Below are 26,000 nucleotides of genomic sequence, written 5' to 3'. Positions count from 1 at the left end.
TTCCGCCTCTACTGTGTCCCTGACGCCGTGATTTGTCGAGCTTTCCCCATCTTCTTGCATGGGACTGCCCGAAAGTGGTTCTGGAGTTTAGAACCGGGGTGTATTTCCTCCCTGGATGAACTGATAGATCGGTTCATCCATCGCTTTGTGTCGTCTCGACCAATAACAAAGACTTCAGCTTACCTCTTGAACCTGCAACAGGGTCAGGGCGAGTCACTTCGCTCATACGCCCAAAGGTTCAACGAGGAAAATGTACAGATACCTGACCAGAACGAGCAGGTAACTATCGCTGCCTTCACCAATGGGTTAGTGGCAGGGATCTTCAACACCGAAATCCATCGGCAGTACCCCCATACACTTCGGGAGCTCTGGGAAAGAGTGGACCAGGGAATCCGAAGTGAAGATTTAAATCGCATGAAACGAGAAGCCCAAGCCTCTCGTACGGGGCAAGATCCCCGGAGAAGGAAAGACACAGGCCGAGGTGAACAAGGCCCAAGTGGCACTTCAAACCAACTCCGAGACCGTCGGAGTGTCTTCGATCGAATCGTAAAAGGCAGGTCGTCCACCTCGGACGCCGAGCTGACACCCCTCAATTCGAGCCGGACCCATGTCCTGGCTGTGATGAGGTAGAATCACCTCGGCCGCAACCCTCCCGAAATTCCGGGGAGGAGAGATAAGAGGAACTCAAACCTCTATTGTGCCTATCATCGGGATGTTGGGCACGAGACCGAAGACTGTAATGATCTGAAGCGAGAGATCGAAAATTTGATCCGGCAAGGATACCTGAAGCAATTCGTCCGCAAGGATGGAGGCTTCAACCGAAGCGTCTCCCACCGGGAGAACCGGGGCCCCCGCCGAGACGACCGACGGGACACGAACATGCATTGCCGGGGTCCCGAAGACCGTAGGGAGGACAAGCAGCCTCCACGCGATGGATCACCGGGCTACGGCCCCAACATCGCTGGGGTGATCAACACCATCGCGGGAGGATCAATGGGAGGAGACAGCCAGAACTCCCGGAAGCGGACCTACCGCCAGGCCGAGATGGAGGTGGCCGAGCCGAGCTCTCGGCTGTCCGAGGTCATCACCTATGGCCCCGCTGACCCCGTCCCTGCGGCCTCCAGCAATCACGAGACTCTTGTGATTGAAGTCCTCACCAACAACTACATAGTCAAAAAGGTCTACGTTGACCCCGGAAGCTCGGTAGACGTCTTGTACTACCGAACTTTCGAAAGTTTGAAACTGACCAGGGAGCAACTCACTCCTGTCAGAACTCCCCTCGTGGGATTCGGGGGACACGTCGTCCACCCGGAGGGCATGTTGACACTGATGGTAACAATCGGGCGTCATCCACGCTGCCGAACTGTGCCTGTCAGTTTTGCGGTGGTCAAAGCAGACTCCCTCTACAATATGCTGATAGGCCGACCCACGCTCAATGCCTTGAGAGCCGTATACTCCACCTACCACCTGAACTTTAAATTCCCAACACCTGTGGGGGTGGCCGAGGTGAGCAGTGATGTGGGCGCCGCCCGGGAGTGCTACCTCGCCACCATTCAAGCAGCAGTCACACCCCGACCCTCACCGAGGTCAGAAGAAAAGAGGCCAGCGGTCCTCTCCATAGACTGCATCGACCCTCAGAAGGCAGGAGAGCCCAAGAGGCTGGAGCCCGGGGATGAGGTGGAACTGGTGGTCTTGGATGAAGCGAAACCTGACCAAGTGGTCCAAGTAGGGGATGGACTCCCCTCACCCCTGAAAGAAGAAATGATCTCCCTGATCAAAGACCACCGTGACGTCTTCGCGTGGTCCGCGGATGAAGTGGTCGGAGTGCCACCCGAGCTCATGACTCACCAACTCAACGTTGACCCACAGGCCCGACCTGTGCGACAGAAGCGAAGGCACTTCTGCCCCGAACGTAGCCAGGCCATATCGGATGAGGTCGACAAGCTCTTGTCGGCCAAAATGATCCACGAGGTCCAATATCCCACCTGGCTGTCCAATCCAGTCATGGTCAAAAAGGACACCGGTGGATGGAGAATGTGTATAGATTTCACCGACCTCAACAAGGCCTGCCCCAAAGATTGCTATCCTCTGCCGAGGATAGACGCCCTCGTCGACACGGCGATGGGGTATGAAGTCCTCTGCTTCCTAGATGCCTTCAATGGGTATCATTAAAAAGGAATGAGTGAGGAGGACCAAGAGAAAACGGCGTTCTACACCGACCGAGGTACCTATTGTTACACTACCATGCCCTTCGGGCTAAAGAACGCCCGGGCGACCTACCAAAGGCTGATCAACCGACTCTTCAAGAATCAGATCGGCCGCAATGTGGAGGCCTATGCGGATGACATCCTCATCACAAAAGTCTCGCCACTTCATCCTTTCTGTCAGATGTGAGGGAAGTCTTCGGTGTCCTGCGAGACTCGAGAATGAAGCTGAATCCCAAGAAATGCGTCTTCGGCGTCACCTCGGGAAAATTTTTAGGGTATCTGGTTTCCCACCGGGGAATCGAGGCCAACCCCGACAAGGTCAAGGCCATTCAGGACATGTCTCCACCTCGGAATATCCGAGAAGTCCAACGGCTGAATGGACGCCTGGCCGCGCTGAATCAGCTGAGAAAGCTCTGCCCTTCTTTAAGGTGCTCAAGAAGGCTGACCAGTTTGCCTGGACGGAAGAGTGCCAGGCTGCTTTCGACAAACTGAAGCAATACCTCCATCACCTACCAACTCTTGCTTCACCTCGGCCCGAGGAGAAGCTCTACCTCTACCTCTCCGCAGCCGACGAGGCTGTCAGCGCTGTTCTTATCCGGGATGAGGGCACCCAAGTGCCCGTCTACTACGTCAGCCGAGCTCTCCGAGGGCCGGAGACTCGATACACTCAAGTGGAAAAACTGGTGCTGGGGCTAGTCCACGCCGCTCGGCGGCTGAAACCCTATTTCTTGGCTCACCCCATATCCCTCAGGACTGACCAGCCTCTCCGACAGATACTGGTTCGACCCGAGGCCTCCGGGCGCCTCACAAAGTGGGCCGTCGAGTTAGGGGAGTACGACCTGTCGTATGAGCCGCGCACCGCCATAAAAGCTCAAGGCTTAGCCGACTTCTTGGCCGAGCTCACCTTCACGAAAGGTCCAGAGTCCACCTCTGCCTTTGCCGAGGTGAGCACCCCATCCCTGTGGACATTGTATGTAGATGGATCCTCTAATGGGGATGGCAGCGGAGCTGGAGTGCTCCTGGAAGGACCTCAGGGAGAAGTGTGCTCTTACGCCCTCCGCTTTGGCTTCCCAGCCACCAATAACGAAGCCGAGTACGAGGCCTTGATTGCTGGACTCCAACTGGCCCGCAGGCTCGGCGCCCAGCAAATCCACGTCCGCAGTGACTCCCAACTCGTTGTACGCCAAGTTCTTGGTGAATACGAGGCCAAGGGTGAGACCATGCAACGGTACCTCTCCAAAGTTCACCAACTCACCGGGTACTTCGAGTCCTTCGAAATCCAAAGAATACCCCGGTCCCAGAATAAGCGAGCCGATGCCTTATCCCGGCTGGCTTCTACGTCATTCTCTGACCTCAACAAAACTGTCTTAGTGGAAGTCCTGAGTGAACCAGGATACGTGGAAGAGGTGGCCTGCCCCGTGCACTCTGAAGAAACCTGGATGACCCTGTTCATCCTTTTCTGGGTCACGGAGCCCTCCCCGAAGACCGAGCCGAGGCGAGAAAAATACAACGCAAGGCGGCTCGGTACGCTCTCCGCAATGGAGAGCTGTACAAACGCTCATACCTCGGCCCCTGGCTGAGGTGTGTCACTCCCGAGACGGGATGCCACGTCCTCCACGAGATCCACGAGGGCTTGTGTGGAGCTCACGTCGGCCACAGAATGCTAGCCAAGAAGGCTTTGCTTCTTGGATATTTCTGGCCTTCAGTTCGGTAAGACGCCCAGGACCTCGTTCTCGGCTGTACTTCCTGCCAAGTTCACGCACCCGAGCACCACCAGCCCGCAAACTTCATGATTCCCATCACTTCACCTTGGTCGTTTGAGCAATGGGGGACAGACATCATAGGTCCTTTTCCCAGAACCGTCGGGGGTTATACCTTCCTGGTAACCGCTGTGGATTACTTCACCAAGTGGGTTGAGGCCGAGCCTCTAAGGACCATCACTGGGCTGGCAATTCAAAAATTCTTTTGGAAATGCATCGTCTGCCGCTTCGGCATACCTCAGATCATCATCTCGGACAATGGGAGACAGTTTGCCGAGAACCCATTTAAGACTTGGTGCGAGAACCTCAGCATCAAACAACACTTCACTTCGGTGGGCCACCCCCAGGCCAACGGTCAAGCAGAAAACTTCAACCGAACTCTCTTGCATGGCCTCAAGACCCGACTACACCGAGCTGGAACATCTTGGGTCGAAGAACTCCCCAGTGTCCTTTGGTCTTATCGGACCACGCCGAGGTCAGCCACGCAAGAGACCCCCTTCTCTTTGACATACGGAGCCGAGGCTGTCATCCCTGCGGAGATCCTTACCCCTAGCCCTCGGTTAGCAGCCTATGAAGCCGAGGTGAATGACGAAGAGAGGCCGTTGGATCTCGACCTCGTCGATGAGCGAAGGGACCTCGCCTCAGCCCGGATAGCTTCCTACAAGAACACACTGGCACACTATTACAATGCCCGCGTCAGACACCGTAGATTCCAGCCTGGAGACTTGGTTCTGAGGAAAAACTCAGTCAGCCGAGCTGCACCGCAAGGGAAACTATGCCCGAAATGGGAAGGCCCTTACCGAGTTGTGGAGTCTGACCTTAAACGATATTGTAAACTTAGTTACCGAGACGGCTCATTAGTGCCGAGGTCTTGGCACGTCGAGAATCTCAAATTGTATTATGCTTGAATTTTTAATCAAGTTGTGACTTCGGATCTTATGTTATTTTTCAACATCGGTATTACGCTATTAAAAAAGAAAGGGGGACAAGCAAGGGACGAAGTCAAAGCGAGAAATTAAAGTGCTGAGATGAAAAGAAATAGGCTTTCATTCAACAGAAAAGAGCGTTACAAAAAATACAAGGCCGAGGTCGGAATGCTACTAAGCACTCTTCACCTCGGCCACCCCTTTAAAGCCCACGAGCCTAGACCCCCGTCTTGGCTCCATTCCCCGTCTCGGCTCCCTCCTGGGCAGCCTTCTCTCCGGACTCTCCTCCGCCGGGGTGAAGTTCTTCTCCATGCTCTTCGCCGATGTCCCCTCCGGCTTCGTCTTCCCCAGCTTCTTCACCCTCCTCGAACACTTCGTCGAGTTCGGACAGCCACTTGTTGAACTCGTTTTGGACTTTGGCCAAGTTCCTTCCGGCGTGGAGGCCCTCGGCCATCCGGTCGCACAACTCCTTGGAGTCCTCATTGTAGCTGGCATTGTCTTTCAACGACTCCAAGGCTTCGGAGGAGAGGTGGGCTGCGGCCGCGTCCACACCCGACGTGAAGCCGAACATGAAGTTTGGTGTGAGCAGTTGGCCGAGATCCTTGGTGAAGGCCTCGGACCTCCGAAATGCGTCCACTGCCGAGGCCCCAACACTGTTGAGGGCTTGCTCATGAGACTTCTTCACCTCGTCCCCCCTCTTCTGCTCTTTTTCGAGGGCCGATCTGAGACTATTCATTGTAACCTCAGCCTCCTCACCCTTAGCTTCGGCCTCCTTAAGCTGTCTTTGAAGCTCGGCCTTCTCAGACTCGGACACCGCCAATTTCTTCTCCAACTTGGAGATCTGATTTTGCAGCTTGCCGGTGTCCTGCTCCTCGACCAGAGCACAGTACCGGTGTGTCATCTCGGCCACAAAGGCTGAGGTGGAAGCTGTGCTCACCATGAGGCTTTGAACCATCTCGGCCGGGGACAGCTTCTTCATAAACTCCAAATCCCTTGACAGGGGGGAGTGCATTACTAGCTCTTGGGCAACCCGAGGATGGCTGCACCTGTCGTTGACCGAAAGCTTCCAGTTCGGACACCAGTGCCCGTTGGGGTGTGTCTTCTCCTCCCCGGAAAACACCGGGGGGCTATGGAAACGATTCCATAACGAGGTCCCCGAGACTGCGTCGGCCGGGGGTTTCAACTGCTTGCCTCGGCTATGAGGAGGTGGAAGTGCCGTGATGACTCCAAGGGGCACCCCCTCTGGCACGGACGAGGTGGACCTCGTAGCTGCGGTGGCCGAGCTGCTTTGGCCAGCCGTGGTGGGAGTGCTTTTAGCCGCCGAGGTCTTGGCAGCTTGTCCTTGAGATTTCTTCTTTGGCGGAGGTGCCGATGTCTCGTCAGAGCTCTTCCTCTTCTTCCTCTTGGCCACCTCGGATGAGCCCGATACGACGAGGTCGGACAGTTTAGTCACTGCACAAGAAACAAATATTATCATATGCCTTAGCCGAAGTGAAAGCAAAGTTATTAAAGAAAATTACAAGGAATCTTAAGTTTGGTGGAGGTGAAGGGAGTTTTGTCAGGACTGAGCAAACCTCGGCTGATTCCCCCGTCAACCAGCACGGCTTCGGGGTAGTCCAGACTGTATATCCGAAGTCCTGACCCCATCAGCTTCTGGAAGGCCTCCTCCTCGGCATCCCCTGCGGGGGCGTTGGCCTTCGCCTTAATTGGCCTCCACCAGAAGCCCCTGGGGAAGTCCACTTCGAACACAAAGAAGAAGTCGCGCTTCCAATTCTTGATCGAGCTGGGAGAACCAATCACCAACTTCGGAATGGCATTATTCCGATTGCCAACATAAAACCATCCCTTATCTGTCCCGTGCACCTTGAGGGTATAGCATCGGCGGAAGAGGTCGACAGAGGGAGTCACCTCCTGATGTCGGTACAGCATCTCGAACCCTACAATGATGCGGATCGCGTTCGGGGTGAGCTGGGTAATCCTCACGAAGAAGTGACGAAGCAAGTCTCTGAAGAACCTCGACGTGGGCATCCTCAGCCCGGCCTCTAACTGTTGGACATAGATGGCCACCATGCCCAAGGGGGGCTTTTCGGCTGAGTCATCCGCCCCGGGCTGTATAATCTCGTACCCCGACCGGAAAGGGTACTTGTTTATCACCTTCACGGCCCTATCTCTTCCGATGCAACTTCTGAACTTCGACATTTTGCCGAAGTCGATGTTGGCTGTGTCCTTGGGAGCGACAGGCTCCAGTACGTCCTCGTCGTGTGGTATTTCGACGCCGAGCTCTTCGTTATAGCCCACCTCGGAACCGCCCTCGCTCATCTCGGACGACTCCAACTCCGAGGCTACCTCGCTGGCTCCCGCCTCGGTCGATCCCTTCTCAGAACTCGGGGTCGACCCTTCCGAGCTGGACGTCGTCGCTTCTTCCCCAGGATCCGGCCTCACCTCGGTCTGGTAGTTCGGAGTCACGGTCTCTTTATGGGTCTTAGCCGTTTTGGCCATGGGTGAAAGACGAGATAAGAAAGAAGAGGGATACTTACTATTGCCTACGGAATTGGACGAAGTTGATGACCTCGGCTCTGATCTCGGCTCTGACCTCGGCTACTAGACTGATCTCGGCTACGCTCACGAACTTGGCAGGTCTCGGATGAAAATGAAAGGTGTGAGAAGTGCGGTGAGGGGGACCCCCCCTATTTATAAGGGTTTGGGGGGAACCCGAAGAGGCGGCAAAAATGCGAAAGGACGGCCACGTTCGAATTCAAAACGCCGTGCCTCCCTCTCTCCTCATTAATGCCCCGTCCTTTCAGCTGACACCCTCTGCACGAAACGTCCCACTATTTCACGACGCGACGGTTACCAGTGACCACGTCCTATCAGCTGACCTGCCCACGTGTCACGTCCCTGCATTTCTCGGAGCAGTTTCGGCACTCCGACTCTTTACGACTTCGGCCCAAGGAAGCCTTGGTACCTCCCTGGCCCGGAGCTACCGAGGCTTGGGGGGCTTATTGAGGGTGCTCACCTCGGCGACCCCGCATGTCCGAGGTGAACTCACCTCGTCCCTCATCGGAGCTCATCCGTGCCCTTGGGCATACCCCCTAAGCTCGGCCACATCCCCAGTATACCGTGTAGGTGACCTCGGCAACTCCACCTCAGCTGCACGCTGATGATGCCAAGACATCTGACATCATCCGGGATCAGTGCTTTATCTGAAAAGCACTGTCGCACTTAATGACTACTGCAAAGGACTCCTCGTCATCCTGTCCAGGCGGCTACAGTGTCAGGGTCAGGCCATCTGACAGGGAGCAGAGCCGTAATGGCAGGGCATGGGTCCCACCGGCATAAGACCTCCATCCTGCCCTCCACTCTCACCCTATAAATACCCCACACACTCCCAACAAGTAAGCAGACTGTTCATTCTCATATACAATTATCTTTCTCGTTCTCATACTAACTTAATCGTCGGAGTGATTTCAGGGGAGAAGCCCCGCCATCCATTTCGGACAAGCAAAGGTACACCACCTCATCTCAGAGAGGACTGATTTAGGTCGGTCTATCTACCCACAAAAAATCACCTCTTCAAGTTACAAAGAATTATTTGGTATTGTGGGAGTTACAAAAGAATTTTGAATAAGACTTTATGTATTATTGTGGGAGTTACAAAAGGATTATTTGAATAAGTCTTTATAACCCATTCAAATGTGAATTAACTCTTTAGGTTACAAATTCTACCTATTAACTACATTTTAATATGAAAAACTGTTACACATTAGTTTTTCTTTTACTTAAGATTTTGTAGCCTATAAATAGTGGAGTTCTCAAAAGGATTTTATACACTTCTTCTCACAACAAAAAATCACTCTAAAATACTATCCTCCTCACATTCATTTCTTTTTCCTTCATTTTGTTTTCTTTGGGCAAAGAAAGATATTGGGAAGCTTCTGCTTCTCTTGGTTGTGCAGATGAAAGAGAAGTAACAACTATAGAGTTGGGCTGTTGTATCCTGGAGGCGGCGCGCTAGACCTTCTGCATCGGTTTGAAAAACACCGTAGGGGCGCGTATCGTCTTAAAGAGAGCGTTCTACGCGCCTCAGCCCTATCAAACTTCTTAGTAGCTGTCAATTCCAAGGTGGTTATTTTTTGAAGATCAGAGATTGTTTGTGTACTCTCCTCCAACACTTTGTGGTGAGTAGATTCTGTAGGCCTTTGAAGATGAGCAACAGCCTACAGATCTGTAATACACTACAAGAAAAAAGGTCATTAGTGACAACATTTCTTTGTGACGACAAAAAGTCGTCACAAAATGAGGTTGTTTAGTCACGACTTTGAAGGTTGTCACAATTGACTCAAAGCAACTGAGTTTTCAGTGACAACTTTTAATTGTCGTCACAAAACTACTTCGCGCCATGGGACTTGGAAGGCACGAGTTTTGCGATAGTGACGACTTGATAAAAGTTGTCAGTAATTCTACCACTTTCTTTGACAACTTTTCGTTGTTGTCACTGTTTATGTTTATTGACGACCAATTTTTGTCAATAAAACTATAGTGTAGTTAGTGACAACATAAGTATCATCACTAACTTGAACATCTCTAATGCATTTATTTAATTGTGAACCTCAATATTAATTTATTTTTTTTAAATTTGATGATTTATTAACTATGACTTTATTTAATTGTGAGCCTCAATATTAATTTAATTTTTTTTTAAAATTTGATGATTTATTAAACTAGTCATAGTTACTTAAATATTAATTTAAGTTATTTACGGACGACTTTTTGTTGTCGTCACTGATCACGAAAAAAAAAGTTATTAGTGACAACATTTTGTAGTGATGACAATAAGTCGTCACAAAAGGAGCTTCTTTAGTCGCGACACCTAAAGTTGTCACAATTGCATCAAAGCAACCAAATGTTTAGTGACGACCCGTTATTTTCGTCACAAACTACACTGCAAGAAATATGGTCATTAGTGACAACATTTTTTAGTGACGACAAAAGTCGTCACAAAACGTGGTTGTTTAGTGACGACAAGAAAAGTTGTCATAATTGCTCAAAGCAACTAAGTCTTCAGTGACGACCTTGAAAAAGTTGTCACTAAAATGATCTCTATAGTGACAACTTCTAATATCGTCACTGTCACTCTACCGATTCGGATTTAGTGACAAGAATTAATTGTCACTGTTTAAAGTAATTATTTTTAAGTCACTTTCATTAATTCTACTGTGTCACCCTAACTTTTGCGATTTAGCCCCAAATGTTGTAAAAAATTCCATTAATTCCATTATGATACCTTAACTTTTACAATTTAGCTCCATATGTAGTACACCGATTTCTTTAATTCTATTATTACTCCCTAACTTTTGTAATTTAGCCCCATATGTAATTCACCAATTTCATTAATTCTATTATGGCACTCTAACTTTTACAATTTAACCCCCATATGTAATACACCAATTTTATTATTTCTATTATGGCACCCTAACTTTTACAATTTAGCCCCTATTTTTTTATTAGGAAATTGCGAATGGTATCTTGATAAACTATGCATAAATATTTTATAATTTTCTCAAACTTAAGTAATAATTTGTTATAAACTCTAAAGATATATCTTTCATTACAATAGTTATAAGGCAGGCAGGTCTTTTTATCAATGGAATAAGAAATTTATGCCAGATTTATCTTTTGTACTACATGCCAAGTAGTATTAGCAAAGGAATAACAAAGTACTACAAAGTAATTAACAAAATAGCCTTCAGAGAGTGTAGTTTATGGGCAAATGAGCATTATCTATTCAAAGTACCAACTTTTTATGGGTATTTTACTTTCAAACATATAATTTATGATAAATTTATAAATGTTTGTAAGTAAAATTCAAAAAGTGTTACACTGATTTCTTACAAAACGAAAACTGGCAGGTTATCTTTTCAACATAAATTAAATTTTTTTTAAAAAAGAAATGACCCATAAAGTACCAACTCTTTGTGGGTTTCCTCCATTACATGAACAAATATTCTGCTCTTTATGGGCATTTCACTCTGAATCATTTAATTTATGTTAAATACATAAATGTTTGTAAGTAAAATTCAAAAAGTGTTGCACTAATATTTTTTTGAAAGGGAAACTGGTAGGTTTTGTATTTAACATAAATTAAATATGTGAAAGCAAAAAAAAAAAAAAATTACCCATAAATCTATGTCTTGCAAATCTAAACTAGTAAAATAGTTTCAAACAAAATTAAACATTAAAATAAACTGTAATTTATACACATTAAAATATCTGTAATTTATACACATTTTGCAACTACTACTTTGTGTTTTCTCTGTAATGAATTTTTTAACTATTGAGAACTTAAGTTTTGTCTTGCAAATCTATACTAGTACAATAGTTTTAAACAAAATTAAACATTAAAATAAATGTTTGAAAAAGAACAAAAGCACATTTATTACTTGCAGTAATGTAACAAAATTTTCTCAACCATTATCAATATTTTCACAAAACTATTAAAAACTAGCAATTGACAATATTAAAAAGGGATAATTTCAGAAACCTCCCCTGAGGTTTCTGACAATTTCACTGACCTCCCCTGAGGTTTCCACAATTACACTGACCTCCCCTGGCAGAACTTGGGACCCAATTGCTGACATCATATAATGCAAAATTACTATTATACCCAAGACATTTTGTGTTTTGGATAGTATTGGATTGCATTTCTATTTATTTAATGTATGGTTATGAAATTTGTAATGATATTACTCTTGGATTGCAGTTTTGGTTTGCACCTTATTACTGTTAAGGTTTTATAAATGACTGTTTTAGTTCTTGGATTGCACCTTACCTCCAAAATTTGGGAATTTACCCAAATTTTCCATTTTCTAATATTCCTACAAATATGCAAAATTATGCATATCCCTCAAATCTACCCAATATTAATGTTTTGTTAAACTCTAAATAACAAAAATATGAAATATATTATTTAAATATATTTTAGTTACACACAAGTTGGATGGGTAACTAGTGTGTCAGAGAGTTGCCATAATCTCCTTAAACCCGCATGCGGGTTTAAAGAGTATTCGGATATTCTCATATGCACCTATGCAAATCGAACCAACCGGATATCTTATCCGTATCCCATTTTTTTAAATAAAAATCTTATAAATTTGAAAAATAAAATCAAATTTAGATGTATTAGGGTTTTAAAAATATTATATAAGTGATAAAAATTTTATAAATTGTAAAAATAAAATCAAATTTAAATAATTAAATGTTATATTTGCATAAGAAATAATACAATAATCATAATAATGATAATACAATAATATTGATGTAATAAAACTGCCATTAATTTAAATATTTACTTATAATGCCCAAAGAGCCTAATTACCAATTTTTTCTTCTCGCGCTCAAATATAACATTAACCCGCATGCGAGCTAACCTTGAAATAGAAAAAACACAGAATCCCGCTTGCTGCAATAATGTTCTTTAGTGCTGCAATTATAAGAAATTAGTATAAAATATTAGCAAATTATAAAAGTACATTTTCAATTATATGAAATTAACAAATTTTGCCACCTATGTTGATGAAAATTTTTATTTTTTGCTAAAAAATAAAGAATAATACTATAGCATTAAAAGGCAATTCGTCAGGCAAATATCCTTCAAAAGGCAATGCTACTTTAAACATATTTTTCTACTTTTGCCCACGTCAATTCATCAGGAAAAGTTTTCGTTTTCCCACCATTTTTTTACCACCAATTTTTTTCCTTTTCGCCCAAAAAAGAATTTAGACGGACATTAACTTATAGTAGGTTGCAAAATGGCCTTCACAAAAGCCCCAATCTTCATCATCCTCTTCCTCATCACCCTCCTCCCGATCTCCACCAATTCTCAAGACCCCAGTTCGGATTTGCTCTTGCAGCTCGAATCCCTCCAATCCCAGTCCCCCAAAGGCGGCGTTATCCATCTCACTGATTCCCTCAAACGGATTCTATCCATTCCAACTCATCGTCCCTGTGCTTTCCTCGTCTTCTTCGACGCCCAACAACTCCACTCCAAACCCGAACTCTCCCTCCCTTCTCTCAAATCCGAGTTCTCCCTCGTCTCTAAATCCTTTTTAGCCAACAACCCTCCAACTTCTCACTCAAAACTCTTCTTCTTCGACATCGAATTTCAAGAATTCCAGTCCTTTTTCGCCCTTTTCGGAGTAAATTCTCTGCCCCACACCGATGTCAAGAAAGACTCCGTCCAGATAAATGCATCAGATTTCTCGAGGCTCGCCGAATCCATGGCTGAATTTGTCAAGGCCAAAACGAAGCTGAGCATTGGGCCAATTGATCGCCCCTCTTTGATTTCTAAGAAGCAATTGATGTTTCTCATTGCTGTTATTCTGATTTCGGCTCCATTCTTGGTGAAAAAAGTGATTTATGGGAACACCCTTTTGCACAATAAGAGTATTTGGATGACCGGAGAGATTTTTGTCTACTTTTTCAGTGTCTCCGGTTCAATGCATAACATAATTAGGAAAATACCCATGTTTTTGGTTGATAGGAATGACCCTGGGAAGTTGGTTTTCTTTTATCAGGGGGTCCGGGATGCAATTGGGAGCTAAAGGGTTCGCGGTTGGGTTCTTGTACACTGTGGTGGGATTGTTGCTGGCTTTTGTTACTCATGTTATTGTCTATGTGAGGAATAGGAATGCTCAGAGGTTGGTGATGTTTATTTCCTCCTGGGCTGTTCAGATGATTTTTGTTGGCATTCTTGTCGCATTTCTGGTTTCTTGATTTTAGTTTGTTCTACCGTGTTAGTTTTTGTTAGTGTTTCAGATAAGGAAAATTGACGTTTTATTTTTGGTGTAAATTAACAATGTACCTTTTATTTTGCTTTTGTGCTCATATTCTGTATTTGCAACTGTTGCTAAAAAAATTGAATCATGTAATTGGCAGTGATTTATGTATCTTTTTGGTGTTGTCTTGGTGAAATGCTTGTAATAAGCATAGCAATCACTTGTTTTCTCGTTTTCTATGGTATCTGTTCTAGATCTTCTTTCACATGTAGATATGGCGTTGAGATAAGTTTCCGACTAAATGAGGAAAGGTGCAATTTTGAATGGTAAACCTGCGGCCAAATTGCAAATCACATGCCAAATTATGAACTAGAGCTATAAGTTGGCATTTGCAGTTGGTAGTGGGTGTTTCTTCAGGAGTTGGAAGAATTTGATTCACAATTCCATAACATTTTAAAAGGCTATACTACGTACTCAGTAATTAGACTAGAGAGGATGATGCTTGAGTGCTAGAGCTTAGTGCAAGAGGATACTGCTATATTATTTGTGATATAAGTAATTCTCAATCAACTTGCACAACGGTGATCTTTATGGTAGTTTTCTAGTTCGAGTAAGAATAAGTACTTTGTAAAATCTGTTTTGCTTGCTTTCCTGGAATTTAAGTTTCATGTCTTACATGGTAGTTTGTTCTCCATATAGCATTATTTTATACTATATAATCACAAACTTTTTGCTGGATGTAGGTTGGATTTTCTGTTAACGGAGTAATAATACTAACTTTTATGTGGGTTTTGAAGGCATTCCTTGAGGTAATACCTTTTCTTTTCACATGAATGGTTCCCATTTTTGGTGCCATTCTTGAAGTAAATTTCATTGTGAATGTTTTGCAATGTCCCGCCACTTGCCTAACTTACTAGTTTGATTGGAATACAATATTAAGGGGTGCTGGTTTTCTATGGAATTAATACACCATGACAAACAGCAAAAGTAATTTCAGAGATCTAGAACAAGAAAGTTGTTTTTTGCTTTTAAATGGCAAAGAAACATTCTAGTTATGTTGGTACACATTGCTCCTACTTGACACCTTATATCATGATCGACATTACTTTGGTTATCATACTTGACACCTTGTATCCTCTGTGGTGCATTAGTTTGGATTGTTTTGGTTTAGTTTAGTTTAGTTTATTTGAATGTTTTAGCTAAGCAAGTGAACTGAAGTTGCTTTTCCTTTAGTGTTGTGCTTATCGTCTTATCAACTGGTTATATTGTTCATAGCAGTACTTATATCAGTACTTGTTATAGTAGTGCTTGTTGCCTTATCAACTTGTTATATTATTCCTTTGAGGCTGAAGTTTAATAGCAGTACTTATTTCTTGAGCTAATTTGGTGCATTAGTTTGGGCCTGATTTTGATTTTCTTTGGGGCTGATTTTGAATGTCCAGCTTTAATTATTGAGGTTCTTATTGGATTGCAAATTTTAGCTAAGCAACCGAACTACAAGAGATATAGTGAAATTGGGAAATGGCAAGGTTTAGTGAAATTTTGTCTGATGTTAAAAATTCCCCCTTGTGTTGAAATTTGGTATTTTTTTTTCACGACAAAACAGCCTAGCAAATTGTCACACTTAAAAGACAGTATCTTTTATCGGAACAAAACAATGACTAAATTCGTTTATATTATTCCAATCTTGTTTGCCACATCCAAAGCATCGTAGTCTGGAGTCAACCGAACATATGCTTTCTTTGTTCCATCAGGCCTGATCATAGTGTTCACTTTCTTGATCTGTATGTCGTACATCTTCTTCACTGCATCTTTGATTTTCTTCTTATCAGCACGGATGTCAACTATGAATACCATGGTATTGTTATCTTCAATCTTTTTCATGGCAGATTCAGTAGTCAAAGGATATTTGAGAATCTGATAATGGTCCAACTTATTCCTAGGAGGAGCACTGATGCGTGGGTACTTCGGGTTCCCGTCCTTTTTCAATGTCTTAGGACGATGGAAGGTAACTTTGGTCCGGATCTTCTTGGCTTTCTTCTTAAAAGTTGTCCCAGATTTGACAAATTTGGCAACCTTGGCTATAGGGTGTTGTTGAACTTCATTATGATATTTGAATGCTTATATGATATTTTGACATTTCGTAATGCAATGGATGCATTCATTTGCTAATTATAAATCATTGTCATTTTTTTCCATTTATAGATATAATTGTTGTAGGAAAATTTTCAATTTTCATGGTGATAAAGAGTTATCATTGAATCAGAATTTTTCATTAATAACAATATATAGTTGCACTTAAATGTTCGCTTTTGTTTATATGCTGATTTTAAGTTTAAGGATGGAGTGTAATTACTTGTAAGATTTTTTTTGTTTATTGTACCAGTTGTCACTAGATTTGGTTCAAGAATGGCTAGCAGAGAATGCCAAGGAATCAATATTGGGACAGGACATGAGTATTAGTGGAATAGCAACTTATCAGCCATTTGATGGATTGATGGAGTTGAAAGTGGTAAGTACTTTGACATTACGTCTCATTTCTATCTGTTGTGCAGTTAATACTTGTTGAGTTGCGTAAAAACCTCTGAAGTTTATTGCATTTCCTGCTTCTACTGTGCAAATTTTTCTGAAGCAATTTCTGTTCTGAAGTGCTATTGACTCTATTAAAATTGAAGGAGAAACTTCACATGCAGCAAGTAATTTGAATGAATGCCTTCTATCTGTTTTATGGTTAATACTTGCTGGGTTGCATAAGAATCTCTAAAGTTTATTGCATTTTCTGCTTCTACTGTGTTAATTTTTCTGAAGCAATATCCATTCTGAAGTGCTATTGACTCTGCTAAAATTGAAGTAGAAACTTCCCATGCGGCAAGTAATTCGATTGAATGGCTGCTTTGATGATGTATATTTAATTCATATGAAGTATCTTTTGGTAAGTGCTTTAGAATGAGTAGAATCTTGGTGAAGAATCTCCACTTGCGATACAAAATTGAGTGTGAAGCTAGTTGATATCCTGATTCTATCTAAACTAAAGACAGAAAAACAAGGGAAAGACATTCGAAATGAAGCAAATATGTCCTGCATGAGTCTAAATCATTCTGTCAATGCACAAAATCGTGTCATGAAGACAATCTTTGGCAGATGTCACAGCACAAATTAGTCATGTATGTTGTACTACTTCTTTGAACTACTGGAATTTGCAATGCGTTCCATTGGTAGCAGAGTACAGGCAAGAAAATGAAAAACTAGATTAAAAAAATTCCAAACGTATTTAAGACTCAGGGCTTGCTTTTGCCTGCCTAAAGTCTCAAAAATCTTGAAAATGATTACTGTTTCATGTTTTTTGGTAATCAATTTGTGGTTTTCAAACAATGAATTACAAGTTTGGTCACTACAATTTGTTGTATGTGATTTGTCACTTGTAAATAATGGCTTTGACATTCCTGTGTATCCTAACCAAAGTATTGTGTCTGCATAATTATGATATTGACAAATGTGCTTAATGAACACTAGTTGCTAACTCACTTTAGTTAAAAGATGATAGTTTTGAATATGTTTCTGCTTCTTGTAGTAGCACTTTCTCTCCCCCTGCCACTGTTGGAGTCTTAAAAGTAATTATTCTGGCAATAAGTCCACAGGTTACTATTAACATGGACTCGGATAAAGTTTGACTTTTTGGCTCTAGGTGTAGCTCTTATAGCTTCCAGCTATTAGGATATCCAATTTGTCTCTTCAATTAGCCAACTTGCAATCATGTGTACGGTGCTTGGACTTGCTTTTTATCTTGTTGCTGTATATGCTGATTCACTATTCTTGTAGGCAGTAGTTGGATTCATGTCTCAAGTAATGGACAAATTAGTATCCTTCAAAAGTGCTTGGTAGGTGACAATATTAACTTGTAGTATCAAGCCTCAAAAGTGCTTGGTAGGTGATAAGGCTGCTTTTTCTTGTTTATTAGACCTTATGTATAGTTACATATTTTTAGATATATGAAATCCTATGACATTCAAAGCTTCAAAGACTACTTTTGGTCTAAAACACAGTGAAGTTTGCAAAGTTGTTTCTCATAAATGTGGAATCGTTTGTTGCTGTCCTTTGACATCTTAATATTAAAATAAAGAAGTGGAACAATTCTGCCCATATAATCCTTGGCTCTTAATGAATGTTATTAAACTTCCATCCTCTAGTAGACTCTGTTTCCGAACTACCCATATAATGTCTCTTTTTCTACTCTTTGTATAGCCACTATCTAGATGAGACTTAAAACAAATGATTCACTTTATTTTTTGGTGACTCCTTAACTAATTTTCCTTGTTTTAATTTTTCTATCATCTACTAATAACTTTACTATTTTATTGCAGATATATTGCTCATTTTAGAGGTTTGGAAGATTAGCAGTACGGCTTACGTGTCGACTCAAAAACTATGGTTATAGTGCTATCTTAAGTTTAGAAAATGTTTCGGTAGCACGGAAAATGTTTTGGGACTTGGAATTGTTTTTTAGTGTAGCCTTGACTTATATGGCAAAATTTGCTCTATTGAAACTTATCAAACTATTTGTAGTGTGATGTTGCACTTATTTATGACATTTGAATATTTAATATGTTATTATGGCATTTCCTATTGTAACGGGTGTCTACGTTTGTTATTTATTAAACATTGCTGATGTTTTCATTTTTTAGATATTATTGTAGTAGGAAAATCATCAAACTACACATTGCAAGGTGTTGTAAATGAGTAGCATTTCTCAAGCAGGTTGTCTTTATTGACAATTGTTGTTGTCACTGAATCAAAACTATTCATTGATAAGAAGTTGTTGTCACAGTTGATAAGGGGTTTATTGACAACAAAGTTGTCACTAATTAATATATACACTGACTATGTTGCTTCATGCATCATTGACAAGAAAGCATGTCGTCACTAAATTTGTAGCTTTTATTGACAACATATCTTGTCATAAAAAAGTTTTTATTCACTGACGACTTTAAAGTCGTCACTGTATACTTTTACCGACGGAGATTCAGTGACGACTCTGTGACAACCGAAATGTTGTCAATAAAAGTCATCAGTGACGACTTTTTGCTTTTTTGTGACGAAAAGTAGTTGTCATTGAAGACCAAAATTCTTGTAGTGAAGATTAGATGAAAGTGCAATCCTCCGCAATGCTGAGAGGTTGAAGATGCCATGGGGAATGGAGCCAATCAATCCATTATAAGGTAACTGAAGATTCTCGAGTTGGTAAAGGTTACCCATCTCTGGTGGTATTGTACCTGCGTAGCAGATTCATTTTCAAAGGAAGCATATCTATCAAAAATTCATTTTCAAAGGAAGCATAAATAATTTTAAAAAAAAAAATTGAATGGATGTAAGCGTTTAGTTAACAGATTTCGATCTACTTCACCAAAAAATGTATTTACCTGCCAAGGAGTTGTTGGCGAAGTAGAGCCCAGTAAGCATCGTCAAATTTCCGATTTCTTTTGGAATGCTTCCCGTGATTTGATTCCATTCCAGATTGAGCCCTTGCAGGTTTTGCAGATTGCCTATCTCTCGTGGGATCGTACCTGCCAATCACACACACAGGTAGCCTAGTAGATTTATACCCATTAAATAAATGGATCTAGGTATACCCAATTATCCATTTATGAGTCACTTAAAATTCTACTCTTTTTTCTCTATTTTTTAACATGTTGTTTGAAAAAAAATAACGGTATTTTATTGATTAGATTCGTAAGAAATTTAAATTTATTTGCTTAACACTCACTAAAAGTTGAGTTGAATTGTATAATTATTTTTAAATGGATATAAATGAGTGAGTCGAGTCAACCCATTATTCACCAATTAAATGGATTTAATTGAATACCCATTTAAATCTATTCAAAATTAATGGGGGGGAAGGGGTTATTAGTATGCGGGTTTGGACGAATCAACATAATTAGATTGTAATTGATACCTTCATAACTTTTATTTTTTTTTTTTGGTGGCTGTTTTCCATAGTAAGTAGGAGTATCTAATGAAGTTTATGGACATTCAATATCATTTCACCTAGAACTTACTCCAAATATTTTCTAGTTGCATTATTGTAAATAGACCATAAGTAGTGGTGAAGCTATTCATAGACCTGATTACCTGTCAAGTTGTTACGCCCCAACACGAGAACCTTCAAACCATGCAGTTTGCCAATCTCTCGGGGAATTACACCTAAAAATTTTACATAAAGACAGAATTAATCATATTCATTTCAGAGATATATTGAAAAATGTCTTACTTCATCGAAATGTAACTAACAAGTGGAAATTTGTGTTGGCGATTCAAGCTTTTGGAGTAAAGAAGAAACTTTGGTAGAGGGACGAAGTCAAGGAAACTTTGGTCAATTCTCCTTTTGAAAAAATTAAAAAAAAAAAAAAGAAGAAGAGGAGATGGAAGGGACACGCGAAAGGGGCTGGATGTAGAGACGGCAGGCTGCCCACAGAAATTAGATTTTAAACAAGAAATTTACCCGTGTCTTAGCACGGTCTTTTTTATTTATTGTGAATTTATAAAAATATGAATAATTTAAATACAAAAATTAACAAAAATTCTAAATTTTCATTCATATTAACTTTAAAAACTTAATGTATTCTAAATGTTCACTTATTTACTAATTTTTAAAAATTTATTTATATACTTTCACTATAATATGATAATATACATCAAATAATGTATTCTATGTCAAAAACTTAATAGATGTTCTTTTTTATAAATATTCTTTTAGATAATTTAAATTTTTATAATGACCTTGAACCTAGTAGTATATATTTACATTTAATTATATCAACTTTTCAGATAATTTATATCACACTAGAAGTATATATTCATATAATAACCATGAACCTAGAAAAGATCCAGCAATCAACTTTTTTTCATCAATATATCAACAATATTGGTAAATCTGTCGGTGTAATAGTTAATTTTTTTTTTGCACTAAGTTAATTCACAATTAAGGGAAGAGATGATGAACAATTTGAATAATAATCAACAATATGGTGGTAAAAGGAAGTAATTTATGAAATATGTAAGATTTTAATAATTGTGATTTGAAAATGTTTTACTATAGTTCTATGTAATAATTTGATAGAAAACATATATCATTAACATAAAATTAGTTATTTTTTAAAGTTATTTTAGATATCATTAAGATAAGATTAGTCATTTTTAAAGTTATTTTTAAATTAGGGATAATTTTTAAACATATAATATAATATTCAATATGGATAAAACCCAAATGACCCATAACCCATTAATTCTCTTCAATTAGACATGCCACATAGGAGTGAGAAACAACTCTAATTAAAATAACTACTTTCATATATATATATATAGTTTGCCTTTGTAGCTTTTCAAGCTTTGACATGCCCCCATTCAACTACCAAATTCCATTCTATGGTGTTGTAAGATGAACTCTCTCCAAGAAGCTATAGCATATCTAACATTCTTCGTCAATTACTCTAATTTCCCCATGCGAGCCAATTCATGTTATCTGGGATTAAATTTTTCTTTACCTTTTTCCAACTGATGCGTTCATATTTTGCTTCCTATTTGACATAATTTTGTCTCTTTAACTCAAATTAATAATAACCTGCAAATGGTTCATGATATTGCAGTCGCTGATCATGTCACCTTTGGAAGTTTGGTAATTATGCTTTTAATTTTCTGGAATAAAGAAGCAGAGGTGTTACAATAGTAAATTGTTTTTAAAAAAAAAAAAAAAAAAACCAGCCATCCATGCCAAGCTGGTAAAACAGTAAATAGTGTTGAATCCCAGTGCCAAACAGGGAAAAATGACCATTAATTGCGGTTTGGTATGCAAAAAGGCAAAGCAAAAGCATTACCTGTGAAGTTGTTAGTCACGAGGGATAAATACGTAAGCTTCTCCAGATTTCCAATTTCTTTAGGTATGTGCCCGCTAAACCTGTTGGATGACAAGTCTAGCGATTGAAGTTGAGAAATCTTGCATAAGCTCAATGGTATTTGACCAGCTAAATAATTCCGATAAAAAGTCAGCAATTTGAGGGCTGAAAGATTTCCTATCTTTTCTGGAATATTTCCTTCCAGGAAATTGTCGCTTAGATCTAACTTTTCCACTCTTGACAAGTTGGATATAGAAGAAGGAATAAAACCACTAAAACCATTGCCGTCCAGAAACAAGAACTGGAGTTCTGGGAAGTGACCAAACCACATTGGAATCTCTCCAGTGAAGTTGTTAGTGGTTAACCTGACGAACCTCAGGCGGCATAGACGTGACAACTCTTCGGGCAGATTTCCGTGGAAGGAGTTATTTCTCAGATCAAGAGAAACAAGAAAGGAGAGGTTTCCCAAATCCGGAGGTATTGTGCCGGTGAGTCCCATGTTTGAAATATTTAAAGCAGTCACTCTTTGGTGTCGAGAGCTGCACTGGACTCCTATCCAGTCACAGACAGAGGATGCAGCAGCTGCAGAAGACCAGTTTTTTGGCAAGAATTCTTGCTGTCCTGAAGTGATATGGGCTTTCAGGGCTAAAAGAGCAGATTGATCAGTGCCTAAACTTAATCTTTTCATGGCTGTGCAGCCGGTCATCATTAGATGGTGCAGCAAAACAAGTACTGCAAGAGGGAACAAGTAAAAGTAGTGTTTCTTCATATCGACCGGACCTATATGATCAATCAATAGTCCTAATCGGCGATATATTATCATTCGTCCATTCTGTTGCAACCTCTATATATCGTCATTGTTTTGGAATTATGTGACCGCGTGTAATACATTTTAGCATTTACCTCTCTCAGTTATCCAAACTTTGCTTTAAAAAACCTTTTCCGCTGAATTTTGATCAATTTTTCACTTTTTCCGACTCTCTCTCTTTTTTTCTTTTTAAAAATAAATTTCCCTTCCCCCAAGTTGACTTCTCTAGTTGGGGTGACTTTGGGAATGAATACGACTGTAGTCTAGAGCAAACACTTAGGTAGATCGAGTGTATATAGGTTTGGTGGTTCAAAATTTAACACACCATTTTACCAACTCAAGTATTTAAAGATGTGGCAAAATTTGGACCGATAGATCTACAAGATCGGTATGTATGTATGTGTATATATATATATATATATATATTTGTACACAATAGGGTACTATTAGTCTAACTCAAAGAAATTATGAACGTACTAATCATCTATTTTCTGGCTAGCCTTTGATGTGGATATATTCTGCAGGTTGCTGTTAATAATTCTTAGCTGATAAATTCCAACATGTGACATGTCAACTACCGTGTAAAGGACGTTGGAAATTTTGTTAACCATTCGATATTGGACCATAACATTTAGTAGTAGGCTTCTGTAATAATCGAAGAACCAGACTTTTCTTTCCTCTCAACATCGCCAACAACGGGACTTCATGCATGGGACGGGACTTTCCAGTTAGACAATAATAATGTCAAGTGGAGCTTAATTCGCTGCTTCAGTGAAGTAGTTGATCGTGGCACATACTCGTAAATCGCAACGGATCTTCTGTACCACACCCTGTCTCACATCCTGTCCCATTCATCAGAATCTCACCAAGTGTCACTTAATAAACCAATCTCTCAAACAACCCAACTTAGATCATATTAAGTTAATTAATCGATTAATCGGACAAAGAAACTTAATTTCTTTAACCAATATAACCAAAACCAAGAAAAATAAAAACTCTTTAACCAAAATTACAATTTATCAACGCCTGTAACTCAAACAAATTACCTCTGTCCTCTTCATCATCTCTTCTCACAAGAAACAACTTTTTTACGAGGATTAGATAAAAACATAATTACGGTTGTTTCAGCCTCTGCTTCACTGACTCTTCTTCTTCTTCCTCCTTCGGATTCCTCAAAACCCTTTTCCCTTTTCCCCCCTCCAACCCATCGATGGAATTCCAACGGCTTTTTCAAAATTGTCACCTGCGCTGCTCCGAAGCATGGCATTCACTCCATTGAAGCAATTGAAACTAGTATCGGGTATCAAGCTGCTATCTTTATCTTTTGCCTTTCTAGAAAATCCAGATTGCTTTTTAGTGCACCTTGGACGAGTTTATTGCGGTTTCATTTTTTGTTCTCTCGGTTGCGGTTTTTTTTTTATTTGTTTTGCCATTTGTAGTGATTTTTTTATTGTTTGAGGTTTTTGATGGATGGCGTTAGGTGGGTTTTGTTTCTGGTTAAAGTGGAGGGATATTTGGGCGGTTGATTGTTGAATGTACTGAGTGAAGCTGCTGATTGGTTGCATCGTGGATACTTTACTAAATGTTCTGAAATTTCATCCTTTGATCTGTGATAGGGACTGTGAATTCAATTGGCAACCTAGGCTGGCTTATGGATTGGATTTCCGTTCATGCCTTTCTGTTTAACCTTTACTTGTTTGAGTGTAGTTCCTTGTTTTGCAGTGTGGAAAGCATATTCCAATAATAGGTTTAGGCGAGCCTATTCCTATCTTCTGTAGTGCTGTTCTTCTGTTAGTTTTTGGGGTCCTTTTTTTTATTATTTCTCTAATAACAATTATAGCTTTAATTTTTTGCCCTTTCATTATTCTGAATTTATACTTGTAAAGCTCACTCAGAGCAGAAGGATGATAAATTAGTCTTTAGTTTGTTTATCCAATCACCTCATTTACTTTTTTGTCTTTTTTTTTTGGGACAAACTAGTTATCGGTTGTACAGTGTTCTCCAAAGCTTTATTAAATGGTGAGCGCAAAAAAGAAGCTAGAATCTACATAACAATTTTTATCCTGTGTCTGAAAAATGAAAAATGATGAATTTGCTCGAACAGGTGGTGAGCTTAGCAAATTACATCAAATTGGCCTGCGTAGCTAGAAAGAAAATGCCCTGAAAGCAAATTATTTTTTTAAAAAAAAGATGCAAAGATTACCAGAACCGTTCAAATTCCGGAGGTAGCAGAATTAAGTTGCATGCTCAAACAAAACTTCGGACCAATAAGAAACCCACCAAGGTTTTTAAGAAATAAGTTGTTTCTCACCTTTGGGAAGAGCTTCGAAGCTTTATCTAATCCTCGTAAAAAAGTTGTTTCTCATGAGAAGAGATGATGAAGAGGACAGAGGTTATTTGTTTGAGTTATAGGGTTTTTCCCATTGATAAATTGTAATTTTGGTTAAAGAGTTTTTATTTTTCTTGGTTTTGGTTATATTGGTTAAAGAAATTAAATTTCTTTGTCCGGTCAATCGATTAATTAACTTAATATGGTCTGAGTTGGGTTGTTTGAGAGGTTAGTTTATTAAGGGACACTTGGTGAGATTCTGATGAGTGGGACAGGATGTGAGACAGAATGTGATACAGAAGATCCGTTGCGCTCATAAATAGAGGTGTGTGACTTGGACTGGTTTGGATTGGGTAGAACTTATCATAAATTGGCAATACTGAAAAATGAGCAAGTAATAGTTGAATAATAAGAATATAAAAATTTGAACTAAGTACTATAAAAGTTAACATAAAAATTTTATCCAAAAATTTTGAACCCGTAATATTTTTTTCATGTGTAAATTTAAAATTTCATTTTGAAAAGGTAGGAAAAAAGGGTAAAACTTATCATAAATTGGTAATACTGAAAAATAAGCAAGTTAACAAACTAAGAGAAAATAAAATGATAAGATAAAACCAACAAATAATAATAATAATAATAACAAAAATAGTTAACAAAATGAAAAATTTGGAAAAAAAAAGGGTGGGGAAAGAGAAGAGATTTGGGGAAAAATTATTCTAAATGGGTCAAATTGGATTTGATGGATTACCTAATAATACCCACTTAATAAATGGGTATTATTGGGTAACCCATTTATACCCATATGCAAAAATTTAAGATATCCATACCCATCTATTCATGGACGGATATAAGTAAATTTAGTTAAATGTGTTGGTTTGACACCTATATTCATAAGCAACGCTTTTGAAGGGGTATCCATTCTTGCCTGCAGTGGTGGTGCCAAAGATTTTCATGGTCAGCGGGACAATTTTTGTTACATCCTAATAATATATATGTTGGATTTTTTTTTAAACCAGTGTCCTGTAAACACTCTTTAATACACCTACATTCCACTCAACCTATCGTATATACACACACACTAACACTAATAATTACTACTTTCCCTTGTATTCACACACTTTTTCTAATTAATTCCCTTGCATTTATATGATTTCTCTAATTAATTTTATATTTCTAAAAATCTAACACCTGAAATATATCTTAATGGGTATCCATTAGACAGATCGTAATATGTTTATATCCTTGTCATACTCACGTTCACACAAGTGTGAACGCTTGAGATTTTAAGTTTTGCAACAATATTCTCT

At 40.4% G+C, this 26,000-nt stretch overlaps 2 protein-coding genes and 1 pseudogene across 2 annotated transcripts; 2 read left to right on the top strand and 1 right to left on the bottom strand.

Moving 5' to 3' along the window:
• Positions 1-2,323: 2,323 nt before the first annotated feature.
• On the top strand, positions 2,324-3,787 carry LOC113704923 (uncharacterized). The gene has a single exon (XM_027226788.1). It carries the CDS (start codon positions 2,324-2,326, stop codon positions 3,785-3,787), a length of 1,464 nt encoding a protein of 487 aa, XP_027082589.1.
• An 8,882-nt stretch (positions 3,788-12,669) lies between these two features.
• Positions 12,670-15,892, top strand: LOC113720791 (probable dolichyl-diphosphooligosaccharide--protein glycosyltransferase subunit 3B; annotated as a pseudogene).
• A 2,881-nt stretch (positions 15,893-18,773) lies between these two features.
• LOC113704921 (uncharacterized) lies at positions 18,774-22,376 on the bottom strand. Its single transcript, XM_027226786.2, has 4 exons — positions 21,536-22,376; positions 19,794-19,865; positions 19,085-19,228; positions 18,774-18,937 (listed from the first exon to the last, which is right to left on the bottom strand). The coding sequence occupies exons 1-4, from the start codon at positions 22,374-22,376 to the stop codon at positions 18,774-18,776; spliced, it is 1,221 nt and encodes a 406-aa protein (XP_027082587.2).
• Positions 22,377-26,000: the final 3,624 nt, after the last annotated feature.

This window comes from Coffea arabica, chromosome 8e, assembly GCF_036785885.1.
Source record: "Coffea arabica cultivar ET-39 chromosome 8e, Coffea Arabica ET-39 HiFi, whole genome shotgun sequence".
Taxonomy (NCBI): Eukaryota; Viridiplantae; Streptophyta; class Magnoliopsida; order Gentianales; family Rubiaceae; genus Coffea; species Coffea arabica.
Note: the sequence above shows the minus strand (reverse complement) of the source record. Positions and strands in the feature narration are given on the sequence as shown.

What these genes read in the sequence shown, in the direction of transcription:
- LOC113704923 (XM_027226788.1), top strand. Translation starts at nt 2,324, where the DNA reads ATGTGGAGGCCTATGCGGATGACATCCTCATCACAAAAGTCTCGCCAC.
- LOC113704921 (XM_027226786.2), bottom strand. Translation starts at nt 22,376, where the DNA reads ATGATAATATATCGCCGATTAGGACTATTGATTGATCATATAGGTCCG. An exon ending in CGTGACTAACAACTTCACAG is followed by an intron (nt 19,866 to 21,535) that starts GTAATGCTTTTG and finishes TAAAATTTTTAG; the next exon opens with GTGTAATTCCCCGAGAGATT. An exon ending in CGCCAACAACTCCTTGGCAG is followed by an intron (nt 18,938 to 19,084) that starts GTAAATACATTT and finishes TCTGCTACGCAG; the next exon opens with GTACAATACCACCAGAGATG.